Source organism: Pseudorca crassidens, chromosome 15, assembly GCF_039906515.1.
Source record: "Pseudorca crassidens isolate mPseCra1 chromosome 15, mPseCra1.hap1, whole genome shotgun sequence".
NCBI lineage: Eukaryota > Metazoa > Chordata > Mammalia > Artiodactyla > Delphinidae > Pseudorca > Pseudorca crassidens.
The window spans coordinates 8,029,888-8,054,470 of record NC_090310.1 but is presented as its reverse complement, the minus strand read 5'-3'; the positions used below and the strand labels follow the sequence as shown (position 1 = coordinate 8,054,470).

The 24,583-nt window shown below is 53.0% G+C and overlaps 1 protein-coding gene across 7 annotated transcripts in view; it reads right to left on the bottom strand.

Annotated features, from left to right (window-relative positions):
* Positions 1-24,583, bottom strand: part of CUX1 (cut like homeobox 1) — a 372,800-nt gene that overhangs the window by 27,699 nt on the left and 320,518 nt on the right. For 4 of the 7 annotated variants that reach the window (XM_067705821.1, XM_067705825.1, XM_067705820.1 and 1 more), the window contains 3 exons: positions 13,339-13,641; positions 10,723-10,911; positions 4,376-4,640 (listed from right to left, as the gene is read on the bottom strand). The exons of the other annotated variants lie outside the window; for them this stretch is intronic. In XM_067705821.1, the coding sequence (XP_067561922.1) occupies positions 4,376-4,640; positions 10,723-10,911; positions 13,339-13,641 (757 nt within the window). The remainder of the gene's footprint in view (positions 1-4,375; positions 4,641-10,722; positions 10,912-13,338; positions 13,642-24,583) is intronic. 7 annotated transcript variants of the gene reach the window in all.

Genomic DNA, 24,583 nt, shown 5'->3' with positions numbered 1-24,583 from the left:
TTTTGTGGGGTCTGGAGGAAACAGCTACAGAAGGGCCCTGGCCTTCCCTGTTTTGTTTTTTTTTTTTTTTTTGCGGTACGCGGGCCTCTCACTGTTGTGGCCTCTCCGGCTGCGGAGCACAGGCTCCGGACGGGCAGGCTCAGCGGCCATGGTTCACGGGCCCAGCCGCTCTGCGGCATGTGGGATCCTCCCGGACCGGGGCACGAACCCGCGTCCCCTGCATCGGCAGGTGGACTCCCAACCGCTGCGCCACCAGGGACGGCCTGGCCTTCCCTGTTTTGGAGCCTTTGTGACGTGATGAAAGGGCTGTTGTTAAGTCTGTTTTGTCTTGTGTTGGAATTTCTCTTCCCATCACGCTCACAGTACTGGGCTCAATCAGAAGTCTCCCTAGGTGTTTCTTCCAAAGAGCTGAAAGAGCCTCTGATCGTGAGCCAACTGTTCGTGGAAAAGCATCTTCAGGGAAATGAGCACCAAGCCCAGTGTCCTGCAGAGACTGGGCCTGCAGAAAGCCCTGGGGTTAGGCATACACGAAGATATTTTATACGGTGCCTATAACTCAATAAAGGTAACATTTTTTGAGAACCCACGATATGCCAGCTCCTGTGCTGGACGTAGGGAGGCTGGGGCCAGGGAGAATCCGGCTGTAGTTGAGTCCAGTATATCAGAACTCTGGTCACGGTTATCTGCTACATAGTTTTTTGCTCCACGCATAGGGTGAGCTCTGACCCTTGTCCTGAAGATGATTCCTGAGCCAGAGCTACCCGGGTGAGATCCTGAGGCCCCCCAGAAGTTCCCAGGGATAACGGAAGACTTTTCTCCTTCCCTTGGGTGCCCTTGGGAGCCCGTGAAATGGCAGCTCCCATAAACGGGTTCCTGGGCACTTTGCTGGGAGGGCGAACCTGCTCTTTACTGGCTTTTATGCCCTTTGGCAGCCAGAAATGCCCATTCCACCCTGGTTACGGAGGTGGGAGGCTAGCCGGGCAGCTGAGGGTTTGGTCCCATCCAGGCCACAGGCCCACCCTGGACTAACTCTGAGTCTCAGGGGCAGCCTGGCCCGGCTTGGGGAACAGGCCTTTTGGAACCAGGCAAAACCTGGGTTTGAAATCTGGCTTGTCACTCCCTAGCCGGGCAACTTGGGCAAGTTCCTTAACCTTTATGAGCTTCAGTTTCCTTAGCAGAAAAATATGGAGAATAGTGTCTTCCCTGCAGAGATGTTACAATTAAATATTGATGTATACTACAGGACACAAAGTAGACCAGAAAAAAAAAAAAAAAAAAGGAACTATTCTTCTGTTCTTACCATCTAGCTGCCTTTTCAACGACAAAGTCCCCGTTGTAAGCACTGAGGCTGAGACAGAAGGGCTGAGGGAGGAAAGGGACAACTTCATGCCCAGGGCCTGGGATCCAGGCTGCCACCCTCGCTGGCTCGGCTAACGTGTATAATAACCTTTCTCTGTAGAACGGGGCTGGCAGCAAGCACTGAATCCGACTGCTGATCAGAGGAAGTGATGAGATAACATCTACAAAGCTCTTGGCCTGGTGCCTGGCACATGTTATATGCTCAGCAGATACGAGACGCCATCCTTCTTAGCCTAGATCTGTCTCCATGTCCCTGAGGAGGATTATCTTCTGGTCTAGAAAGATCAGGTCCCAGAAACAAATCTGCTTTTCAGACACACGTCATGCAAGGCTGACAGGACGCCATGGCTTTTAGGGCTTGGAAGAGTTTCTTCTAATGGACCTGTTCTTCTGCAGGAGACCAGGTGTCCTGTGCTGTGTTGCTCTGAAATTCCTGGGTAAATGGTCACCCTAGAGTACTTCTAAGTTCCTTAGGGTGAAAGGATAAGAGGAAGTAAAGTTTTATTTTATTTTTTTGATGGGGGCAAAAATCGACCCCAAACATTACGAAGGGTTCCAGTGGCGCAGTAAAAAATAAGTCAAGTTCTGTTTAACTCCTGTGGAAAGAACCTAAGAAACTGCCCTCTCGCTTAGGAATTAAAACGCGTTCAGCGCACGTGTGCTGAGTGCTACTGTGCGCTCGTCCTCGTGTGAATCTCTGAGGGATGTACCAGGTAAGCGGGTCTAGTCTAAGCATTTAAGCGGAAGAGCTAAAGCCACGGAGAGAGTGCTCGCTCAGCTGGAATCTCTGCTCTGCACTCTTCCTTTGGGTGACCTTAGGCAAGGGACCGCAATTCTTTGGGCTTTATGCCAGTTCTGAATGACCTGGTGTCGCTTCTCATCCAGCCTATTTTGTGGCTTATAAAATCCTTCTCTAGTTCAGTTCTTCTTTCAAGACTCTGCCGTATCATACCTCTTCCAGGATATTCCATCCAGATCTCTGCAGGTGAAACTCACCTCTGCCCTCGGTTGTGCCACTTGACTTCCCAGCCTGCTTTGTTGTGGAGTATGTTTGACAGAAAGCATTTATTGAGCATCCACCTACTCTAGGTCCGGACCTGAGCTCATGGCTAGCTTTTGAGGTTCTACTGCTATTCCTCCCATCTCCCCCTTCTCTCTTTATAGTTGAACTTGCTTAAATGCTCAAGCGAGGCATCTCCACAATGACCAGCTGGCATTACTGTGGTGGTCAGGAGGCCAGCTGGGAAACGTGGAGAGCACGTGCCCTGGCCAGGAGGCAGTGACTGCCACTCGACTGAGGCCTGTAGGAGGATCTGGAAAAAAAAAAAAAGGTGGCCCCAGCAGGGCTGGGGGAAATGGCTTTGGAGATGTTTTGTGCGACTGGTAGCACCTTTACCCAGATACTCAGCCATCTACAGCTCCCGGCACCCCTGTCCAGGGTTATGATTCTTGGATTAAAATGGACATAACTCGCAGAAGACTCAAAAGTACACATTCAAACGCACCTTTGTGTCTAGATAGTGAAAGGACGCCTGGCAAGGAGAGGCTCGGGTGAGCTTCTGCCCACGTTTCCATTCACTAGCCTTCACGGCACTTTAGTTTACTACTTCGGAGGTTTCCTTCCGTGCAGAGGGAGCTCTCCGTTATTGTAACTGCTGACCTTACTCTGCCTCTGTTTTCATCGGATTGGTAAGTTTAGGATGATGAGCTAGCCGTGCTCCGCTCATGTACTTTGTCTTCTTGGGAGCCAGCCTACACACGGGGAGGCCTGCGGGGGCCAGTGGTGCCGTGACGGATAAACTGGCCTGGTTTTCAGGGTCAGGGAGCAAGGCTGTTTGGCTCTCACACTAAGCTACATCTGCTAACGTGGCCTTCATCAGCAATAAAGGTATTATTTTGGCTCCCATCTAATAGTTAAAAATTTTCCAATTTGTTCAGAACCTGGGAACAATTGTGCCCTGTCAGAAGCTCCAGCAGAGCCTATCCGATGAGGCAGGCCCCAGTCTGAGACACAACTCCTCCCTCTAGCCCCTGACCGTCCGTGATCTTCTGTTACCTGCCACTTACTTCAGGTGAGGAACCATGAGGGCTCCGCCTGCACTGGTTATACATGTGTACTTGTCACCTTGGTATAACCAGGAGCACCTACCCCAGTTCTGCTGAGCCCTAGGGAAAATGATGTTTTGATGGGAACTAGCGATCGAGATGGCCGCATACAAGGCACTAAACAGGCAGGAATTTCCATCAGGCCACTGAGAGTTCTTGGTTTCTAGCAGTAGGGAGTCTTGGTTTTAGCGGTGATCGCCAATTCATTATCTGTCAGTGGATCTCCGTTATCTAATCCAAACATTTTACCCCAGTCCTTTGCTCTAGAGGAGAGCACTGGGCCCTTCCCTCCTCAGGTAAGTTATTTAACCCCTCTGCGCTTTATGTTTTCATCTATAAAACGTGGAAAAAACTATATCTCTTACACAGTTGTGAGGATCAAGTGATACAGTGCTGGTTACAACACATAGCTCAGTGTCTGTAGACCTAGTAGATGCTCAATAAATCTTCATTAACTCATGACTTTCCCAGAAGAAAGGGTCTTACACTACCTAATTGATTTAATTACAAAACTAATCAAACTAATTTGGAAAACAATACTGTACAAGACCCTGAGAAAGCGTTAAAAAAATCACCAAATACACGGTCACTACTGTGGAACCATGAATGACTACACTCTCCCTTTTTAAATGATAGCCCTGAGAGATTTTTGTTCTGGTCTCTAACCATATGACCCTACGTCTTTGGGGTTTACAACGCCAATACGAATAAGAAGCCAATTAACTGACCAAACACCAAGTTATCAGTCCCCAGCACGTGTCCCTGTGCACGGTGATCAGCCAGCGTCTGCAGTACCCGTCGGCCTCTTCCCGGGGGCTGAGCGCGCGTCCTCTAAGCTGCAGCTGACCTACTGGGTGAACGCGCGTCCTCTAAGCTGCAGCTGACCTACTGGGTGAGAGCAGGGCCGTACCTGTAATTGTGGAACCAGTTGATGACGGTGCTGGTTTTCAAGTTGAGCTGGGTGGCGAGCTCCTCGATGGTTTTTGGTGACGGGTATGGCTTTTGCTGATATGCTCGTTTCAGAGCTTCCTTCTCCTCGGGAGCCAGCACCACTCGGGGTTTCTTCAGCTGGTGCTGGGGCTGGGGGCTGGCGCCCTGGCTGTAGTCGATGCCAGTGGAGGGGGGCTCGCAGGGCTGGCTGTCGCTGACCGAGCTGTGCCGCCGCTTCATGTAGGCTGAGGGAGGGAGAGGAGGCAGACTGAGGGGCAGGCCCAGCGGGGAGACCCGCCCCGGCCCCGGCCCGCCACTACGCGGTACGCCCTCCGCCCTCCGCCCTCCACTCCCAGACATTGCCGTGTGGACTGTGGCAGCTCCCTGCTCTTCTGAGAGCATCTCGAAACACCTGGGCTAGAACCATTCTGAAACCGAACACACGCTCATCGAGGACCTGCTCTGTCGTGACGTGAGGTCCCCGTCTGTCCCTGCATGACCCATGGTTTAGTGGGGACACAGAGAAGTATACAGATAGGTGACCCCAGTAAGGCGTGATAAGGGAGGCAAGCGTGGGGCGCCACGGAGGTGGGCGCTGAGGGAGAGTACTCAGCTCAGCCTGGGGAGGGGGCCGGGGAGGCTTCCTGGGAGACGTGGTGATTATAAACTGAATCTTGAAGGACAAAGGGATTAACTAGAAAAACTAGGCAGCGAAGTGAAGATGGTAGGAGGCTGCTCCAGAAAGCGGGAATGGTGTGTGCAAAGACACACACAGAGGCACGAAACAGCACGGTCAAAGTGTGGGGTGTGTGTGTGTGTGTGTGTGTGTGTGTGTGTGCGCGCGCGCGCGCGCACGCGTGTGCACATGGGGTGTGGGGTGTGGTGGAGTTGTTGGACCTAAAGGTGGAGAGATGGGCGGCCAGGGTAGGCCACAAGTTTGGACATTACCTAGAAAGCAGTGGGAAGAGACGAAAAGATTTTAATGAGGGGAATGATGTGATCAGCTCTCTGTTTCTGAAAGGCTGCCTTGGCGACAGCTCGGAGGGTGGAGTGGGAAGGACTGGAAGGAAGGAGCCCAGTCGGGAGGAAAGAAGAATAAAGATTTGAACCAAGGCAGCGGTGATGGGGCCGGAGAAAAGCAGGCAGATGGTGGAGCTGTGAGGGGTGGGACTGACAGGACGTGGTGGCTGACTCGGCGAGGGACCAGAGTGAGCGGCGCTGAGGACGGCCCCCTGGGCTCAGGTGTGGGAGGTGAGGTGCGTGCTGGTGTCACTGGGCTGGGTATCACAGAAGGGGCAGATTAAAGGGAGAAGATGATGGTTCGTCTTGGGAACGTGGAGTTTGAGGGGTCTCTGGGTCACCCACGTCGAGATGTTCTGTAGGCAGTTGGAAAGACAGGTGTTAAGCTCAGAAGAATGGTCCGGGCTAGAGAGAGGAACTTGGAACCACTAGAACAGAACCTGTAGTTAAGTCAGCGACCTTGATGAAAAAGAGCAAGGCCGAGAATGGAATCCTGGAAAAGCCCCACATGCAGAGGGTACCCCAGGAAGCAGGAGCCGTGAAGGATACAGAGACGGGAGGCAAACCAGGAGACAGCAGTGTGAGGAAGGGATGAGTGAGCAGTGAGGGTCCCTGTGTCAGTGCTGCAGAAAGGAAGGTCCAACAAGCACCCAGGATGTCCTGGGTGCTTAGACATTAGGAGGTGACTGGAGGCCTCGGTGAGCAGATACAGCGGAGCTGTGGGAGCAGAAGCCAGACTGCAGTGGACTTAATAGTGAACAGGAGGTGAGAAAGTGGAGGTAGTGGGCAGGAGTTACTATTCTACGAAGCCTAACTGTAAAAGAAAAGTGAGAGACAGGATGGCTTCTAGAAGGGAAGTCCCAGGTCGAGGGTGGCCCTTTAAAGATGAGAGAGAGCTGATGTTTCCAAGCTGATGGGGGAGAAGACAGAGAGAGCTGGGGCTACAGGTGAGGGAGGAGACGGCCACCGGAGGCGCATGAGGTGGGTCCTGAATACAGGAGCAGGAGCGGGGGACATACAGACACATTTAGAGGGACTGAGGTGGGGAGAGTTGACAGCCTTGGTTTTCTTTATGAAGTAGGAAGGCAGGAGGAGAGGTGATCTGAAGAGATGGAAATGGAGTCTTGAGACAGGTCGGTGAGAAATGGTGGTGGGGATGGAGGGGGTGATGGCGGGGGTGGGGAGAAGCACAGAGGACCCTACTGAAACCGGAGATACAAATCTGAGGCGGCACCGACCCGCGTAGGTCCCAGACGCCAAGGAGGTTGGGTGAAGAAGACGGGCAGGGCGCTAAGTCAAGGCTGGGATTTGCAGAGAGAACCAAAGTGGGGATCAGGGCGGGGGCTGGCGTTCTGGGGAAGGAGAGAAGGGCAGCAGAGGGCAAGCTGCTGGGGGAAAGCCTGGGAGGGGATATCCAGGCTCTGGAGGCCATCTGGGGTCAGGTGGGATGAACGGAGAAACGTGGAAAGGTGGACGGACAGCGGAATGTGGTCAGTGACGGGGCACCTGAACTCAGGCTTCGAGAGGTAGAGTAGTTGTGGGCGAGGATGCAATTTGGGGAATCAGGGGTTGAGGAGGTCAAAGAACTTGAGGCCTGGGTGCTGCACAGGTCAGATGGGTCTTAAAATTCCCCTGGATGAGGCAGGACATGGGCGTGGAGGGAGGCGCTGATCCAGGGGCCACAGTCTTGAGAAAACGTAGACAGGGAGCAGGAGGTCGGCGGATGGAGGTGGGAAGGGCCTTCGAGAAAACCTGCTGGACCGAGCTTGGAGGAGGCTCCTAACCCAGGAGTGGAGGAGCGGCCAGAACAGGGCTCAGAGGTCAGGAAATGAGTGGCCTGGAGGGCAGAGCGGCTGGCGCGAGGGGAGGACGTGTGCTGTTCACGTGTCTTTTTACTGTGGAATAAGGGTTAGGAGCGGTGGGCAGCGGGCTGAGACGAGGCTCAGGGACTCAGGGGCGACTGTCACCTGGGGATGTGCTGAGTGGGCTGCGAGGGAAATGGGGGGTGATTCCCGGGAGATATTTGCTCTACCAGTGCTACGTGTGCTTCGTCTGCTCCTTTCTGTTGTTACGTGTCATTAATCACCAGCTACGCTTCAACTTAAAAACCATTTGGACTTCTTGAGCAAACGAATAATCCACAGAGGTCATTCTAGTGAACTAATTTGGAATACGGTCTGAAAATTCCTCAAAACTTCTTACAACTGACGAAAGTTGAGAAACAGTGTTATTTAACTCCAACGGCACGGAGTAATAAGAGCAGTGTGTGTCAGCAGGGGCAGACATTGGTCATCTAGTTCTCACAGTTACCCTACGGGAGACAGACCGGTATCATCCCTACTTACAGGCGGAAAAACTGAAGCCTAAGAGTTCAGTGATTCACCTGAGGTCACACGGCTAGTGAGTGACAGAACTGAGGTTGACCTAAGTCTGCTCTGGGAAGCACTGCCTGCCCTGTGCAGCCAGATGGTGGCCAGCCCCGCTCCCCGCCTCCGCCCTGCCCCGCCACGGCACGGGAGCGGGGCCCGGGGCTGTGTCCACGGGAGCCGAGGGAAGTCAGGGAGACACACTTCAGCAGCACTGACATGTGGGTCTCAAATGTCTCAGAAGACTATCAGGGTCCACCTGTAGCTTCCGGGGAGGGGAGCCCAGCCCCCGAGCTAGCTGAGGCTGCGTGTGTGTGTCTCCACGTGCTTGGAACTGTGTGAACAGGTAGGTTCAGGGCTATCTCGTGAAGGGAACAGAAAGCAGAGGGCGGACTAGGGTAGAGAAAGAGATTTACAAGAACGAAAGAAAGGAGAACAATAAAAGATTTGCGCTAAAGGGAGAAGCAGCAAAAGCTTTACGGAAGAGGAGGAAGTGCAGCACACGTGGGAATCGTACAGTCTGCATTGCCTGCTGCAGAATTTTTAACGTAGGCTAGACTGGGGGGCAAAGCTTATTTTCATCTATTTTAAAGGGATACAAATTATTTTAATAACTCTCATTTAGTGAGCGCTTATATGTGCTGGCTGTTATACTAGGTACATTCTAATCCTTACAACTGGAAAAAGCATTACGTCCATTTTACAGATGCAGCAACTTAGACTAGGGAGTTACTTAACACGCCATTTTATGATTAGAACTCAGACAGAATTGAGAAGATGATCTTCTCCCCCTAAAATGAATGTGGTGAAGAGTCAAGAGGCTACAAAGAAATGAGCCTGGTCTGTCCAGCCAGCCCCCTCGCGCTGGGCGGGTGACCGATCGTCTATGGAGATCACAGGAAGTGCTGTGCCCTGGGTCACCCGCTGTTGTGTCTGAGGGGTCAGATGCCTCGGCCTCCCGCGGGGGCTGGTTATGAGCATCCCTACCAGTGAGAGTTGACGGGGGCCCTGCAGCTGCTCAGGGACTTTGGGATGTGAGGAGGGGCCTGGGCCCCAGTGAGACAGTAACTCTTCTGTGACACAAGATGGCGCCCAGAGCCTGTGCAGGAGGGAGTGGAGGCCTAGGAAGCCCCCAGAGATCTATTTGTGGAGGCTGAGGTCCTTTCCTGCTGGCCCAGGAGCAGCACAGCAGGGAGTGGTCCGGCCAGGGCCCGAGCACAGGAGGCGGCTTCGAGAGGGATGCCTTCTGGCAGAGCAGCAGCTCCAGAGCCGCGTGGGGCTCTTGTTGAAAGTGTGATGGACGTACTGGGTTCATGATACCATTCTCTCTGCTTTTATGTCTGAAATTTCCCATGATAAAAAGTCACAAAGTTTTGCGTGTGTGTGTGTGTGTGTGTGTGTGTGTGTGTGTGTGTGTGTGTGTGAGACGTGGCACCAGGCCTCTGGAGCCTGCAGCACTGCCGGCAGCTGCCGGCAGCTGCCCACGGCTGCGGCCTGTGTCAGAGCCTTGGTCTGCAGCCTGAGGGCGGGCAGGGCAGGAGCCCCCCGGAGGGCCCCGGCTGGCGTGGCAGCCGCTGCCTGGGCACGTGGTCCCGGCGTGGCAGGCACTCGGCCCAGGGCAGCAGAACACATGCATATCTGAGAGCACTGGCTGTGAAGCCTAACAGCCCACGTTTAGATTCCTGCTTAGGCCAGCTTGAAGTCAGGTAAGTTTCGTGATGCCAGAGCCCCGTTTTCCCTGGATAATAACATCTCTACCGGATGGAGTTTTGTGGGCTGAGTGAAGTCTCAGCACAGTGTCTGCAAATAGGAGGCACTCTGAAACTAGAAGTCTCTAGAGCAGAGACTCTCCCTCCCCCTAGGAGCCCAGCCCGCTCCCCGGTTGGGTGAGGACGGTGGTGCCCGGCTGGAGGTGAGCAGCACACGCCCCTGGTGAACTCAGAGGGTACGAGCCTGGGCTCCACCCGCCCCCGGCTCAGGCGCGCTGGCCGTGGGGCCGCGCACAGTCGCGCGGGTGGTCGTGATGCCCACTCTTTGGTGAGGTCCCCTGCAGAAGCTGAGGAAGGGGGGCGGTCACAGCTGCCTACGGCCAGACCAGCAGCTGGTGCCCACTCTTCCACATCTAAGGGATTCAGCAGCCACCAGGTGAGCTCGCAGCATTAAAGGCGACCCAGGACTGTCCCCTCCAAGGGGAGGACTCAATGACGAGGGGCGGCACGTGCAGTGCAAACCAGGACACGGAGCAGGTGTCACTTCCTGCCACCGAGGAAATCCCTCAGGGTTTCTCCTGTGTCGTAACCTGCAGCAGAACGCTGCTCAGCATTTGAGAGGGCTCAGGGTGCGTCTGGAGAAGAGAGCTGCTCTTAGCTCTCTAGGAGGTCGTATCCTCTACAGCCCCAGAGACTATAACGTAACGGCAAGAGAGAGGTCTGTCCTGGCAGGAATTTGCTCTGCTGTTCTCCGGGCTGGGTGACCTCCAAGGAGGCGCCTAACTTCTCTGAACCAGAGACTTCTTATTTACAAATGCATTTTTCAACCACCTCTTTGTGGAAGCCCTGCCATGTGGTACTCGTGCGATGAAGTGTTTTAATACCCCACCCATCCAACAAAACAAAAGACAACAAAGGAGCCACCACCAAGTGGCCTTATTCTCCTGAAGAAGAAAAAGGTACACTGGTCGCCAGGGTGACTGAGGAATGATCACAGCCCCCCCCAGGGCTAAATGCCTTTGGGCTCAGGCTGCTGGGCAGAAAAAGCCACAAATCTTCCCAGTCCTTTTCGGTCCTCATCGGTGGATGACCGTCAGAAGATCCTTCACCCTGCCTTACAGTCCCTTGGGCATGGATCAGTGTGCCTCCTCAGCTCGGTGTGAAGGCTTTAAAAGCAACAGCGCGTTTATAAATGAGAAAGCGATTGGCTGGGGCAGGCGGCAGGGAGTTACCTTTCTTTTCCATCCGTTTCATGTCCATCAGCTTCTCCACGTTGTTGGGGTCGTTCAGCCACAGCTGCATCCGGACAAAGGGCTCCCGCCCCTTCAGACTGAGCTTGTGCCAGGGCTTTGGGCGAGCCAGGAGGTCGGAGACGGAGCCTTGGGTGAGCCCTAGGATGGTCTCCCCAAACAAGCGCTGACCTAGAGAGAGAACGCAACCAAGAGTGATGTCACTGCCGAGACCCAGAGATCTGGCGGAAGAAGCATGTGTCAGGTTAAAATCAGAAATGGGGGTTCGAGACCCACAGTCTGATCAGCTGGGTCCTGGCTTAGAGTGAGCACTTTGTAGAAGCACTTCCTCAACCAGACTGGCACCAGACTCCACTGGTGATGGAGTCAGTATTACTCTTGCGTTCTAGCTGCACACAAGGTTTCTCTCAAAAAAGCCTCTGGGCTTCGGATGAACCGAGGCCTGGAGGACACCTGCGGCTTTTATCAGAGGTGGTTAATCCCAAATCCGAGCTCGGGAAGTTGAGCAGCTCATGGGGAGACCTTCCTTTTACAGCCTCAAACCACAGGGCCGTCTGCACTGGCTCCCTTCACGATTAGTGAGGTTACCAGGTCCTGCTGAGAAAACAGGCCACTTGACCCAAGGTCACAGCAGGAAAGAGAAGAAGAAAGAGCTCCTCAGCTTTATTTTCCTGAAAAGCAGGCCATTTCCAACTCTAAAGTCTGTGCCCGCAGTTCAAGCAGCCCGCTCCCCAGGCTGATCAGAGGCTACTGCGCTCTGGAGAGCACAGCGCCGTTAGGTCTGCAATGTTTGTCGGAGGCTTAGAAAGAAAATGTCTCTTCTCTGAGAGCCATTCAGCTGCCGGTGAAGAGCGGCCACCACTTTTTTTTTTTTGCGGTACGCGGGCCTCTCACTGTCGTGGCCTCTCCCGTTGCGGGGCACAGGCTCCGGACGCGCAGGCTCAGCGGCCACGGCTCACGGGCCCAGCCGCTCCGCGGCATGTGGGATCTTCCCGGACCGGGTCACGAACCCGTGTCCCCCACATCGGCAGGTGGACTCTCAACCACTGCGCCACCAGGGAAGCCCCCACCACTTTTAAAGGTACGCACGAGAACCAGGCACAACCTGAAGGCCTGGACGGGAGGACTTAAATGAACAGGACTGCTAGTGGAAGTGGAGACCGGGATCAGAGGCCAGTGTCTGGTACCATAAAGCCTACGGATCACGACACCGGCTCTGCCTCTTAGTGCAGGGGGACCGTGGACGACCGGCTTGTTCCCCCTGCGGCTCATGTCCTCCATCTGTGAGAGGGAAACACCCCCAGCTGCGCTCACAGCAGTTACAAGAGCACTGCCTCGTAAGAAGCGGGACTCTAAGCAAAAGTTTACTGTACGGGAAGCTTTGGATTTGAGAAGTGAAGTTTTTCTGATATCAGTCATTTTAACTGAGATATACATTTACTGATTTTGGTAAACCTGTGGTTTCTCTGCTTTTTAAACTCTCAGTTTAACCTATAAACACATCCTAGGTCCTTACCATTTTTTCGTTGTGGTAGTTTCCAACAAACTTTACCTAATTCTAACCTGGCAAGTGAATCTCATTTCATTCCAAGGAGCTTGTTATGTTCAGGAAAGCGATATATATGAACAGCTAGTTACTATTTGCTTGACCCACCCAGTTGCATGGGGCGGGGGGTGGGGGTGGGGGGCGGAAATCAAGAGATTATTCTTAGAAAATTATCTGTATTACTTTTAGAGGTTTCACAGCAGTGGCTCTCAATCATTTTTGAGTCCCAGACATATTTGAGAGCCTGAAGAAAGCTACTGGCCCTCATCCTTTAAAAAGTGTGCACACACACACAGCCTGCTATGACTTTAAGAGACTAACCCATGAACACCCCCAAGATCCCAGGTCAAAGGTTAAGAGGATGACTGAGTCTTGACCAAGTTGCCTAACTCATCTGTAACTTGGCCCCCTTCGTGGCTATTACTCCTCTCACACACCCTGGGAGTGGAGGCATCTTCTTTCCCGGAGAAGCCAAGACCAGCTGAGCAACCGTGAAGATGCCTCTCATCTCCAAATCCAGGGTGACGCTGCGATGGAGCCTCTTCTGCTCAAAGAGGAGGAGGTCGTCTCCCTGGTGTGAAAAGTTTCACCCCTCAGATCACAGATTTGCCTTCACAGCAAATCTGAACCCTGCCTGCCGGGCTCTCCCGTGACGCCATCCAGATGCTCCTGGGCTCAGCTGACTCTGCCCTGCTCTGCACAACCCCCACCCCTCCCCCAGGATTCAGAGCTCCACTGGGCACGCCCCCATCGGTGGTCGGAGTGTATGGCCTGAGTTGGCTCCGGCCGGCATGCTTGTCTTCCAAGAGGTCCTGGTTGGGGCGCAGGGGTGGGGCGGGGCTGGGCTGGGACTGACCTTAGACCTCTAACACCCTCATGAACCCTTATTGCTCACAACTGTAGGACGTTTTAGGTTCTTACAGGCAGCCTGTGAATGTTTAAACCCTCTGGCTGGCTCAGCCTGAGGCCCCCCTTCCACCCTCTCCTCCTGAGAACTCCCGACGGGAGACGACCTGCCACCTCCTGACCCAGCAGCGGGGGAGGGAACCTACCCAGGTTGTTGTCGGTCAGCACCTCCTTGACCCGCTTGGTTATGCCGTAGGTGTCCAGCTCTGGAGACATGGCCACCAGCTCTTGAATGCTGAGAGCCGAGTGTCCGGAGAGAGGCAGTGGCGTGGTGGGCTGGGAGTCTGAAGCGGGCGGGTCGCTGGGTTCTGGAGGTTTGCCGTCCTTACTTGTTTCAATGGGGGGACAGGGCTGCTGGACCAGTTCAGTCAAACTCTTCACTGACTCGCTAGAGCTCATCGGTGATTCGGGTGCAGGGCTGCAGCTGGCAGAGGTCTTTGGAGTGCTTTCTGTAATCAAAGCACACAGAAAACCGAGGCTGAAAACAGCTGCCTTTCACCATGTGCGTCTACTTTCCTGATCTAGGAATTACTAATTAAACGTCTGTTTAAGAAGGAGACAGCATGGCGGTCTATGGATTTAAATGAATTGTTTCTTAGTTTTTTGGCTGAGAATTAACCTTTCATTTTCTGTATTAAAAAATAAAAAACAGCAACAGAAGAAGAACTAGGGGTTTAAAGAGAAGGTCTGAAGGCTCAATAAAGGGCATTCTGTTAAAAAATACGTCCTATTAGTCACGTGCTATCACTGTCATGATTTCTTCCGATGGAACCCCTTAATTCTATAATTCAGAAGTACCTTGGCTAGATTATAATTTGCATACGTATTTTGTCCATAATTTCCAGCACAAAATGAATAGACATAGTATTTTAAATGAGGGCTGCCTACGATGCATGGTCACCACAGCGATGAAGACCCTTGAAGATGAGACGTAAGCCCTCGGCCGCCTAGTGCTGAGCTGGGACCCCAGGTCGGTTCTCACTGTGATCCCGGAGGGCTCCATGGCGCCCTATCTGGAGGGAACCGATGGAAGAGGAGTGCCCACCCTGCTCTCTGCCAGAGCCCAGGATGTGCTTCTGAAAGCCTAGCTCTCTGTCTATGCCATGCTGTCACCAACACGGGAAGAGACGGGGCCAGCGTGGGCAGTCAGGTCTCCATGCTCTCCTTTCGTAAGAAGGAGCTGTCTTGTTGCAGGTGCCCGGCAGGGAGTGCCACCGTGCTCTGTTGCTGAGTGGTCCCTTCGGGCCTCTCATTACCCGTAAAATCTGACATCCGTTCTAGTTTTGGGATGCCTGGAATAAGGGCTTTTGCCATTTCCTAATTTCCAAATACAGAGAAAACGCAAAGTGACCTAGCACTGCGGTCCTACCTGCCTTTGGCCCAGAGTCTGGGTTCAGTCTCTGCCCCCACTCCCCGCTCCCACCAGGCACGGCACACGGGGAGATCCCACAGCACCCTGTGTGAGGGGCCAGGCCGGGCGCTGTCACAGGGCTCTACAGCTCCAGAGAGATGACAGCTCATGAGGCCGGGCCACGCACTGAGTGTGAGCACACGTGGGCGCCCCCCCCACCCCCAATACCCGCGACCTGACTAAAGAAAATGTAAAACTAAGGAGCAACTGAATTGTAACTGATCGTATAACTGGAGGGTCCTTCGATGGACATACGATATCCAGGAGGACAACCTATTCTCAACTCAAGAGGATGGAAACTGTATTCCAGATACAAGGGATATTTTGTATAAATACCTAGAAAGAGAAAATCCCCAATAAAACAACTGCAATTCAACCGATAAACCCATCTGTCATCCTAAACCAGGACAGAGTTCCACCATCACATAAGGCTATGTCCTCAACCTGGAAAATCAGGTTAAAAATAAACCCCCCCCCAAAAAAACACTGGTTTGTGAAGCTGTGAAGGAGACAGACGTAAACAGCAGAAATGGTCCATATAAATCCTTAAGGCAAGCTGAATCCTACAAATCGGATTTCTCCTCTCGGCTCACCTCCAGGTCATCGTACAACTGGATATAAAACCCAGCAAACGTTATTTTTGAATCTGAAGCAGCAATGGAATTGCACTGTGAACTTGCCCTGAGTCACCCAGGCGAGGGACCAATTTGGCAGATCATTTATCTTGCTCACTGTATACTGTCAAGGATGGCATGAATTCCCCACATGATAAACAGATTTCTTCTCAGGTTTGTGTCCTTTAACCCACAGCAAGGTCAGAATCATGGCTGCCTGGAGAACATACCGGCCGGCACTGCTGCCCGCACCACCCCTGTTTTGTTCTGGGCACCGGCGCAGGCGGGCGCCCTGAATAGCTCGAGTGGAGGCATGTTTCTTTCTTCCAGGCATCCTCAGCAAGACACTCACACGCATTTTTGCCAGGAAAACCCTCTGAGAGAACCGACCAGAGGTGCTCGCCACACGTTACTCGTGTCCCTCTGTGCTCCCAACCGTGACTGCAGACAAAGGTAACCCCGCCCCCCCGCCGAGATCAACACCCCACTGGGCCTGGGAACGTACTGGTATCTGCACCTCCACCCTGAGTCTGTGTCTAAACCGTACTGGCTGAGTGACAATTGTTCACCAACAGACACAGGTGCACACAGGTGCCACCGTGGTCTCAGGTCACCGGGAGCAGAATCGGGCCCACGTTTCTGGAGCGGCCTCACTGAACACACCACGAATCCACAGGCTCGGAACATCATATTGGAAAGTAATTCAATTCTCTAGAAAGCTACTTCCAGTAAGCACCACAAAACCAGACCCATCAACCAGCTCCCATCGACCCCTGGGGAGGGGACCGGGCCCCTCGATGCCAGGAGGACAGGTGCCCGTATGATTCACCATCTTGACAGAGCAAGAAACATGGTCAACAGAGAAGAAGAAATATTTTCTTTTCCAAAAATTAGCAAATGGAGCCCTCTGATTAAAACAAGACTTTTTGAAAGAACAAGGCTTTGTGCTCTTCCGTGTAACTAAAAATAATTTAAACAAGAAAGAAAGGAGGAGCCCTGGGCTTGGCACTAAGGCACTGAGCCTGGGGACGGGGGCTGCCTCTACCAGCTGGCAGTGCTAACTTGAATAGGATTCCTAACTTCCCGCAACATCCCGGTTTCCTCATCTGAAAAATGCAGACAGGGTTGTAATGAGGAACGAATCTGCCACATGGTCAGCGCTAAGGAAACCTGATTTCGATGTTAAAAAAAAAAGAGTAGTTACTAAATTGAACATATTTGTCTATATAAAGGCCCCCTGGGACTTCCCTGGTGGTACAGTGGTTAAGAATCTGCCTGCCAATGCAGGGGACACGGGTTCAAGCCCTGGTCCCGGAAAACCCCACGTGCCGCGGAGCAACTAAGCCCGTGGGCGACAACTACTGAGCCTGCGCTCTAGAGCCCACGTGCCACAACTACTGAAGCCCACGTGCCTAGAGCCCGTGCTCTGCAACAAAGAGAAGCCACGGCAATGAGAAGCCCACGCACCACAACGAAGAGTAGCCCCCGCTCGCCACAACTAGAGAAAGCCCGCGTGCAGCAACGAAGACCGAACACGGCCAAAAAAAAAAAAAAAAAAAAAAAAAAGGTCTCCCCTGCACGTAGTGTAAATCTCATGATTTATTGCTGTTTCTTCCATAGTTCCTGGCGCACGACTGAGATGCTGGTGATAGACTCAACAGCTACAGCTTGTGTGATACCATTTAGATGACATTCTGGAAAAGGTAAAACTACAGGGACAGAAAACAGAGCTAGTTTTGGAAATCTTGATCTAGATTTGGAAAAATCTAGATCTAGATTTGGAAAACAGGTCTAGTTTAGGAAAACATCCCTAGTGTTGCTAGGGATGAAGGGAAGGAGTTGCCTACAAAGGGGCACGAGGGAATTTTGGGAGGCTGATGGAATTACTCTATATCTTGATTACTGAGATGCACAGAAGGCTTCTATGCGGGCAGAGTGAATTTTACTGTATGTGAATTACGTGTCATTATCAACTTACTTAGGACAAAAGCGCCAGCAGGAAGAACGAGTGAAGATGCATTATTCCATACTTCTTTCACTCATTCCCTAAGTGTGTGGAGTCAGGCCAGTGCGAATACGGCAGTGAACGCAGCACACAGCAGGGGGGTGGGGACGCTGATGTGGCCTGGGGATCAGAGACCTCCTGGGAGGGTGACATTTCAGGGGGACTTCAGGCATGAACAGGAATTAGCCAGCTAAGTTGGGAGGAGTAGCAGTGACAAGGAAGGGAGATAGATTGTTCCAGACACCTGGTGGGTTTCAGTCATCAATAAAATTGAGTGTAGCAAGAACATGAGGCAAAGAGAGGTGGTCCCCAGGGGCTGGGTTGTGCAGGGCCTTTGAATTGGTTAAGGTGTCTGTTTTAATTTTGGGGCAGTCGGGAGCCAGGGCACGTTCATACGATATAACACGTGCTATAAACAGCGGCAAGAGGGTCAGGACTACAGCCACGTGGACCAGCATGAAAGCGTAACGGTGAGCCTACAAAGCAAGGCGCAGAACGAAACAGGTGACAACATTGGTGCACAGGCCGAAAGCCTGCACGCGCTATGTGCTGTGTGTGGCAGTTAGACCCGCAGTGCGGGTATAAAATCACGTCCAGGAAAGACAAAGTGCACGTTCAGGACGGACGGTAGCTGACTTCTAGGAGGAATGAGACTAGGGAGAGGCTGATGTTTTATTTCTTAAAAATACAGGATTGGGCTTCCCTGGTGGCGCAGTGGTTGAGAGTCCGCCTGCCGATGCAGGGGACACGGGTTCGATCCCTGGTCCGGGAAGATCCCACGTGCGAGGAGCAACTAAGCCCGTGCGCCACAACTACTGAGCCCGTGCACCTAGAGCCCGTGCTCCGCAACAAGAGAAGCCACCGCAGTGAATGAGAGGCCCGCGCACCGCAATGAAGAGTAACACCCGCTCGCCGCAACTAGAGAAAGCCCGCACTCTGCAATGAAGACCCAACACAGCCAATGATAAATAAAATAAATAAATAAATAAAAGAAACCCTATCCTATGACCTGTTGTAACAGCAGCTAGTGCTCAAGCAAACGTTTCTTGCACACTCACTGTGCGCCAGGCACTGCTGAGGCACGTATCCACGTGCCCGGACCTCAGAAATGCGACGGTGAGGCCCTCAAAGCCAACCCACCTGTAGGATGAGGGAAGGGAACTGAAGCACCTTTACAACCTCGCCTGAACGCAGCCGCGGGCTAAGGGCATTTACACGCTGGTTCATTCGATCCTCACGGTAGTCCTGTGGCGGAAATATAAACCCGGCGCTCCAGGCGAGGAAACCGAGGCTCCGACGGGCATTGTGACTTGGCCCAGGCCACTTGGGTGGAGCGAGGATCTGACCAGCTCAGGAGTGGAAAGCCCCCACCGGCCAGTCACTGCGGTATCACAACAGCCTGCCTCTGCCTTCATTCATTCATTCACTCGCCCAAGCAAACTCTTTTAGAGCACCTGCTCTGTGTCGTACACTCTGCTCAGCAGTGGGGATAAGGCAAAATTTTTTGTTTTGCTTTATTTTGTTTTATTTTTGGCTGTGCCTCGCGGTTTGTGGGATCTTAGTTCCCCGACCAGGAACTGAACCAGGGGCCGCGTCCTAACCACTGGACCACCAGGGAAATCCCCAAGGATAAGAGAAATTAGAGACCTTGCTCTCAGAGAGTCTGCAGCCTGCGGGACTGAGGCAACTGAAAATGCACAATTCGCTTTAAGAGCCCAGCTACACAGACCATCTATCCAATTCTGATGGCAATAGTAAGGTGTTACATTTAAAAAGTGATCTGTGTGGATGAATTTTGGGGGGGAGGCTTCGAATCTTGCAGAAGAGTAGCCCGGTTAGTAAGACACAGATAGTGACTCAAGGCCCTCTGAAATACACAGAGCTTTCAGGAACTATAAAAGGATTACGAAAAATATTATATTCCAAAAACAGCAGGCAAACAACAGCTGCCTTAGGTTTTCATAGAAGCCAACTGAAAATCCATGCCCGCCGTCACTTCCAACTGAAAATCCACGCCCGCCGTAACTTCCAACTGAAAATCCACGCCCGCCGTAACTTCCAACTGAAAATCCACGCCCGCCGTGACTTCCAACTGAAAATCCACGCCCGCCATGATTTTCAGAGACAAATCTCTCCGCAGATTACCCAATCCTCTGTTTAAATCTCCATACCCAGCCCTCTATCTGCAGTAATAATATAACCCCAATTCCATTTAGTGTTCATTTGAGCAGTCAGGATAAAGTCATTTCTTATTATCTCCCCACTGTGTAAAAAACAGCTTGAAGGTAGGAAGTCAGTAAGCATTTTCACCAAAAAGTAATTATTGTAAGTGACATTTTTACTGCTGGCATGCCATAAGGCGCACTGCGCGTTCAGAAGGACAAGTTGCTGAAACAAAATGACAGGGTACTCTGTGACATTCTGACAAGAACCCAAACATTATTTAACTGGCGGCTGGTCTGATGCACCGCTTTTCATTATGTCCATAGTTTAGGCTTTGAGCCCGCGCCAAGCCAGGAAATTCCAAGCGACTCCACAGACTGTCAAGTATGGAAGATGGGAGAGAGAAGGAGAAGTCTGGGGGAGCAGTGGGGTCACGGCCTGGCGCATGGAAACATGACTGAGGGAGGGAGGAAGAGGGGTCCCAGGGAGGCAGAGGGCGGAGACGGAGCCCGAGGGGAGACGGGAGCCTCGGCGCTGCGAGCGGCACGGCCGTGCAAGGACCTACAGAAGGTTCTGGAGTGCCCGCTGCTGGCGTCCTCGGTCCAGCGGGAGCCCTGGTGGCCTGGAAGGACCCTGCCCAGCTTGAGGGGCCTCGGCAGGGAGGACAGCTCAGAGGCCACCGCGGGGTGACCGCCCGCCCGGGGCGCTTCCCAGCCGAGTTCAGATGTGGAGATCGTGGAGGGGACACAGAACCCAAGCCGAAACACAGGGACGTGCTCACGGCTCACGCGGCTCCTGTCTGAAGAGACCCCCCCCCCCCACCTGAGGGTTCATGGCCGCCGGGCCTCTTTAGAAATAACGAGCTTCTCTGTGTCGAAAGTGAACGGCTGCCTAATTTGCCCGCCTGGGTTTTAGTGCCACGTGGTGACGTCAGACCCTCTCTCTAACATCCCCGAGCACCAAACCTTTCCTGGGGGGCGGGGGGGGGGGCTCCCTGCCTCCGAGTCTCCGAGCAGATGCTCGTCACCCATCGGGACCCCCATCCTATTTCTCCAGCCACATATCTCCGCCAGGCACAGCCAACATAAAAACATGGAGTTTTCGATTGGCATTGACATATACACACCGCTACATATAAAGCAGGTAACCAGTAAGGACTAGCGCTGTAGAGCACAGAGAACTCTACTCAATACTCTGTAACGGCCTCTACGGGAAAAGAATCTAAAACAGAGCGGCTGTATGTATGTGTATAACTGATTCAGTTTGCTGTACACCTGAAACTAACACAACGTTGTAATTCAACTCCACTCCAGTAAAAATCCAAAAAACCCCGTAAAACACAGAGCATTTTGCTTTTGCGTATGTGTGGTCTTTGGACTGATTAGCAGAGGCTTGAAGGAAAATACGTGGAGACGTTCATAGACGTCTCGGAGACACGCAGGACCTTTCACACCCCTCCCGCCACGCCACTGCATGCTTGCTATGGAGAAAGGAACAGAAGTAACCTAACGACACACTAAGGCACGTCGGAGCGCGTGATGTGGCCCCACTACAGGACAGCCTGCTTTCCAAGGGCCTGCGCCTGACGCCGGTGCGGGGGTAACGGGGGGGTCTCGGGCCCCATCCCCAAGGGCCTGGGCGGGTCTCCCCCTAGCCCGGGGAAAGCCCGATCCCAAAGAGGCGGCATCACACACTGGCGCCCACCCCTCCCACGGCCAGGCCCGGCCTGCCCTCCTTGCTGGCCCCGGGCTGGCAGTACTCTTTGGCCCTCAGTCAGCCTGGGCATTGCCTTAAGTCACTGAAAATCCCAGCAAACCTACCAAATCACTCACTCTTTGTTTCAATAGTAAAAAGGAGACAGTAGGTGCTGGTGTATGTGTGTGAACATTTAAAAAAGTCTGCCTAAGGAACTCTTATAGTGACTTAAAAGCCACAACAGTTTACTTATCAACAACGAAAACCCGTTTAATAAAAGCAAGGTTTGTATTTAACTTGTGCCAACTTACATCCCCGAGCTTGACTTCCAAGCCACTTGAAGAGAGGGCCTGTGCCCTTCATTCACTAAGGGAAACTTCTAAGTGCCAGGCGGGGTGCTAGGAGGTGGGGCACAGTGGTGACCCAGGGAGACATCACTAAGCAGCTGGCTGTCACAAAGACCTAGGAGGGGGACGTCCAGGGGGTGATGGCAGCTCACAGCGCTGTGGCACTGAAGCTGAGGCTGGGGAGGAGGGAACAAGAAAGAGACAGAGGTGGCGGGGCGGGGTGGGGGTGTGTGCGGCGGGCAGGGTCACACACTGAGAAGGCGGGACTTTAACCCCAGGGAAGGGGCTGAAGGAGGGGAGGGCCCAAGCCCGATGTGCGATCTGGAGGGATGGTTCTGGAGGTTTAGGAAACAGAAACTGTGTGAGTGTGAGTGTGTGAGCGTGTGAGTGTGTGTGTGTGTGAGAGAGAGAGGGGGCAGTGTTAAGAGGGAGGGGGGATTGAGGTGAGCTGCCCGGGCAGAGGCGGCAGGTGTAAGAGGGAGAGGGGGATCGAGGTGAGCTGCCCGGGCCCTGGCTCAGGTGCCCACGGGGATGGCGGTGCTTTCACAGTTCTGGGGAGAAAAGGCTGAGCTCCATTTTGGTTGCGTTTCACCGGAGGGGACGACGAACCCGTGGCGGGAAGTCGGCGCTCGAGGGAGGGAGGAGGAGGGAGGGCCGTCCTTGGCAGGTCGCCTCTGTCCTGGCGCAGCACGGGGGGCAGAGGGTGAGGCTGTGATTCTCGAGTCTGTCGGGGCCCCTTCCGTCAGGCACCGCCTTGTGCCACCTGCACTTCCCTCACTCTTGGGGTGCTTTCTCACCCTCCCCTTTTCTCCCTGAACCGAGCCAGGAAAGCACATGGCGGGGAAGGATCTCAGCACCTGGGGAAGCTGCCCAGGTGACGGGGTCCTGAGCCCAGGAGCGCTCACCCGAGGGCTGGGCGCAGCCGGGCACTCGGGATTGTACATTTGCTGCCCCTCAGGCTTCCATGATTCTTCTTGTGTATCTTTTACGGGCTCTCAAGGAAATACGCGTGTCCAAAGCAGAGTTTGGGAATGTTGAAAATTAAAAACCTTCCTTAAGTTACAATTCAACCTTGGTAGTGAACCCCCAGGCTGGCGAGGCCGCGGGGCCAGCCTCAGGAGCCGTGCTGCCCCTGCCCCTAGCTTTGCTGCAGATCCATACTTTAGAAATAACGCTTTCAAATTACCGTCAATAACCTTATCACCGAACCAGCTGTGTGTATGAACACTTATCAGCGCGTCCCTGTGCATTAAGAGAAAATGTATGTCATACAAACAGTCTAAATATATATTACTGAGATGAGTAAAAACAAACTCTCTAGTTAAATTGCTCTGCTGTAATCAAAGATTAAGCACTGTGTGTGCGTGCGCGCGCACCCGTGTGCGTGTGTTTTCTTCCTCCAGGGTTCCTTTCTGGCTTTGGGCAGGCCGGCCCATCCTTCACCAGTAGCGATTCTCTCTGGCAGGCAGCTCATACTGCCATTCTGACGGTGGCGTTCATTTCCCCAGATTTCTAAGGCTTGGAGGAGCTAAGAGGCGGTTTTCAATAGTGTTTTACTTCTGAGCCTTTTAGGCCTGCAGCTCAGCAACTTTCCTTCCCTCCAGGCACCTGGTGGACAGCAGGCTTGCAAGTGCCCATCTGCGCAGAGGCTCCAGCATTGGCCCCAAGAGCAGCCCGTCCCCTCTCGATAACCCTGCCAGGCAGCTCGGCATGCAGGTGATGTCTGGCCTGTGATGGGATGTTCCTTAGAGAATCCTTCGCTGACTGAATAGCTGGTGTGGTGGGCTGCTGCTTCCCGCCTTCCCAACAACACGCAGGTTGAGTGCACTGATCTGGCCCTACACGGGCCCCAGGCCATGCCGAGCAGAACCAAGTGACATTTTCGTTGTATGTGATGGTATCAGAAAAACCTATTAAGGGGACTTCCCCAGTGGCGCAGTGGTTAAGAATCCGCCTGCCAATGCAGGGAACACGGGTTTGAGCCCTGGTCCGGGAAGATCCCACGTGCCGCGGAGCAACTAAGCCCGTGCGCCACAACTACCGAGCCTGCGCTCTAGAGCCCGCGAACCACAACCACTGAGCCCACGTGCCACAACTACTGAAGCCCGCGCACCTAGAGCCCGTGCTCTGCACCAAGAGAAGCCACCACAACGAGAAACCTGTGCACCGCGATGAAGAGTAGCCCCCGCTCGCTGCAACTAGAGAAAGCCCGCGCACAGCAACGAAGACCCAACGCAGCCAAAACCAGATAAATAAAATAAATTTATAAAAAAAAAAAAAGAAAGAAAAGCTATTAAGGTACATTATTTTACACATCCTCCTAATCTCTCCATACTGCTTTACTTAATTTGTGATGAAATTGTTGAGAAAGGGTACTTAATGTACGACAGTCAGTAAAAGTAATTTATCATCTTCCTGCTCCAGTGCTCATGTTATCAGCAAACTCATTTTCTGCATTCATCATGCAATCAGCCTATTATTTGCATATTAATCAGGCAGTGGACCATGAAAGAACTGCATCCCAGCCAAATGCTGCACTATCTCAGGAGAAACACTCAGTAATTATCATACATCAGTGTTATGATGTGGTAATTGATTATAACATCTTTCTGCTGCCCCTGGGGAGCCCCTCTGCTCACCCAGCTCCAGACACTCTGGACAGATTGCTCTTTTCCTCCCCAAATCAAAGTCACCACTGCTGCTCTCTCCAAGTGCTATTTCTGTGGGGTACTGATCCTCCTCTTCCAATCTCATGAGGTATTTAAGCTACGTGGAACACACTGACTGTAACTCAGAGACGAGAGGGTCTAGCCAGGAGGAAAGCGCATCCCTCTGGACTCAGCCTCTTGGCTTCAGAGGTGCCGCTCCAGCTTCCGAGAAAGTTTCCTTGTCGAGAGAAATGCGGCAACTTCAGTCCCTCCTCATCGCAAAGTTGGTACAAAGGCAGTTTGGCTGCTTTATTTAGGTGCCAAATGACAGACTAATTTTGGCCCTCTTGTAAAGGACAAACCCAACATCTGCCAATTCAGACTCGGGCTATATTTAGGAATCCAGTTCCACAGGGAAGAACAAAACACAAAATCAAGATGAAGCCGGTGACGGAAGCCGCCTGGCTCGCTTCGTTCTCTCTGGGACGCCCTTTCTCACTCCTGAGCA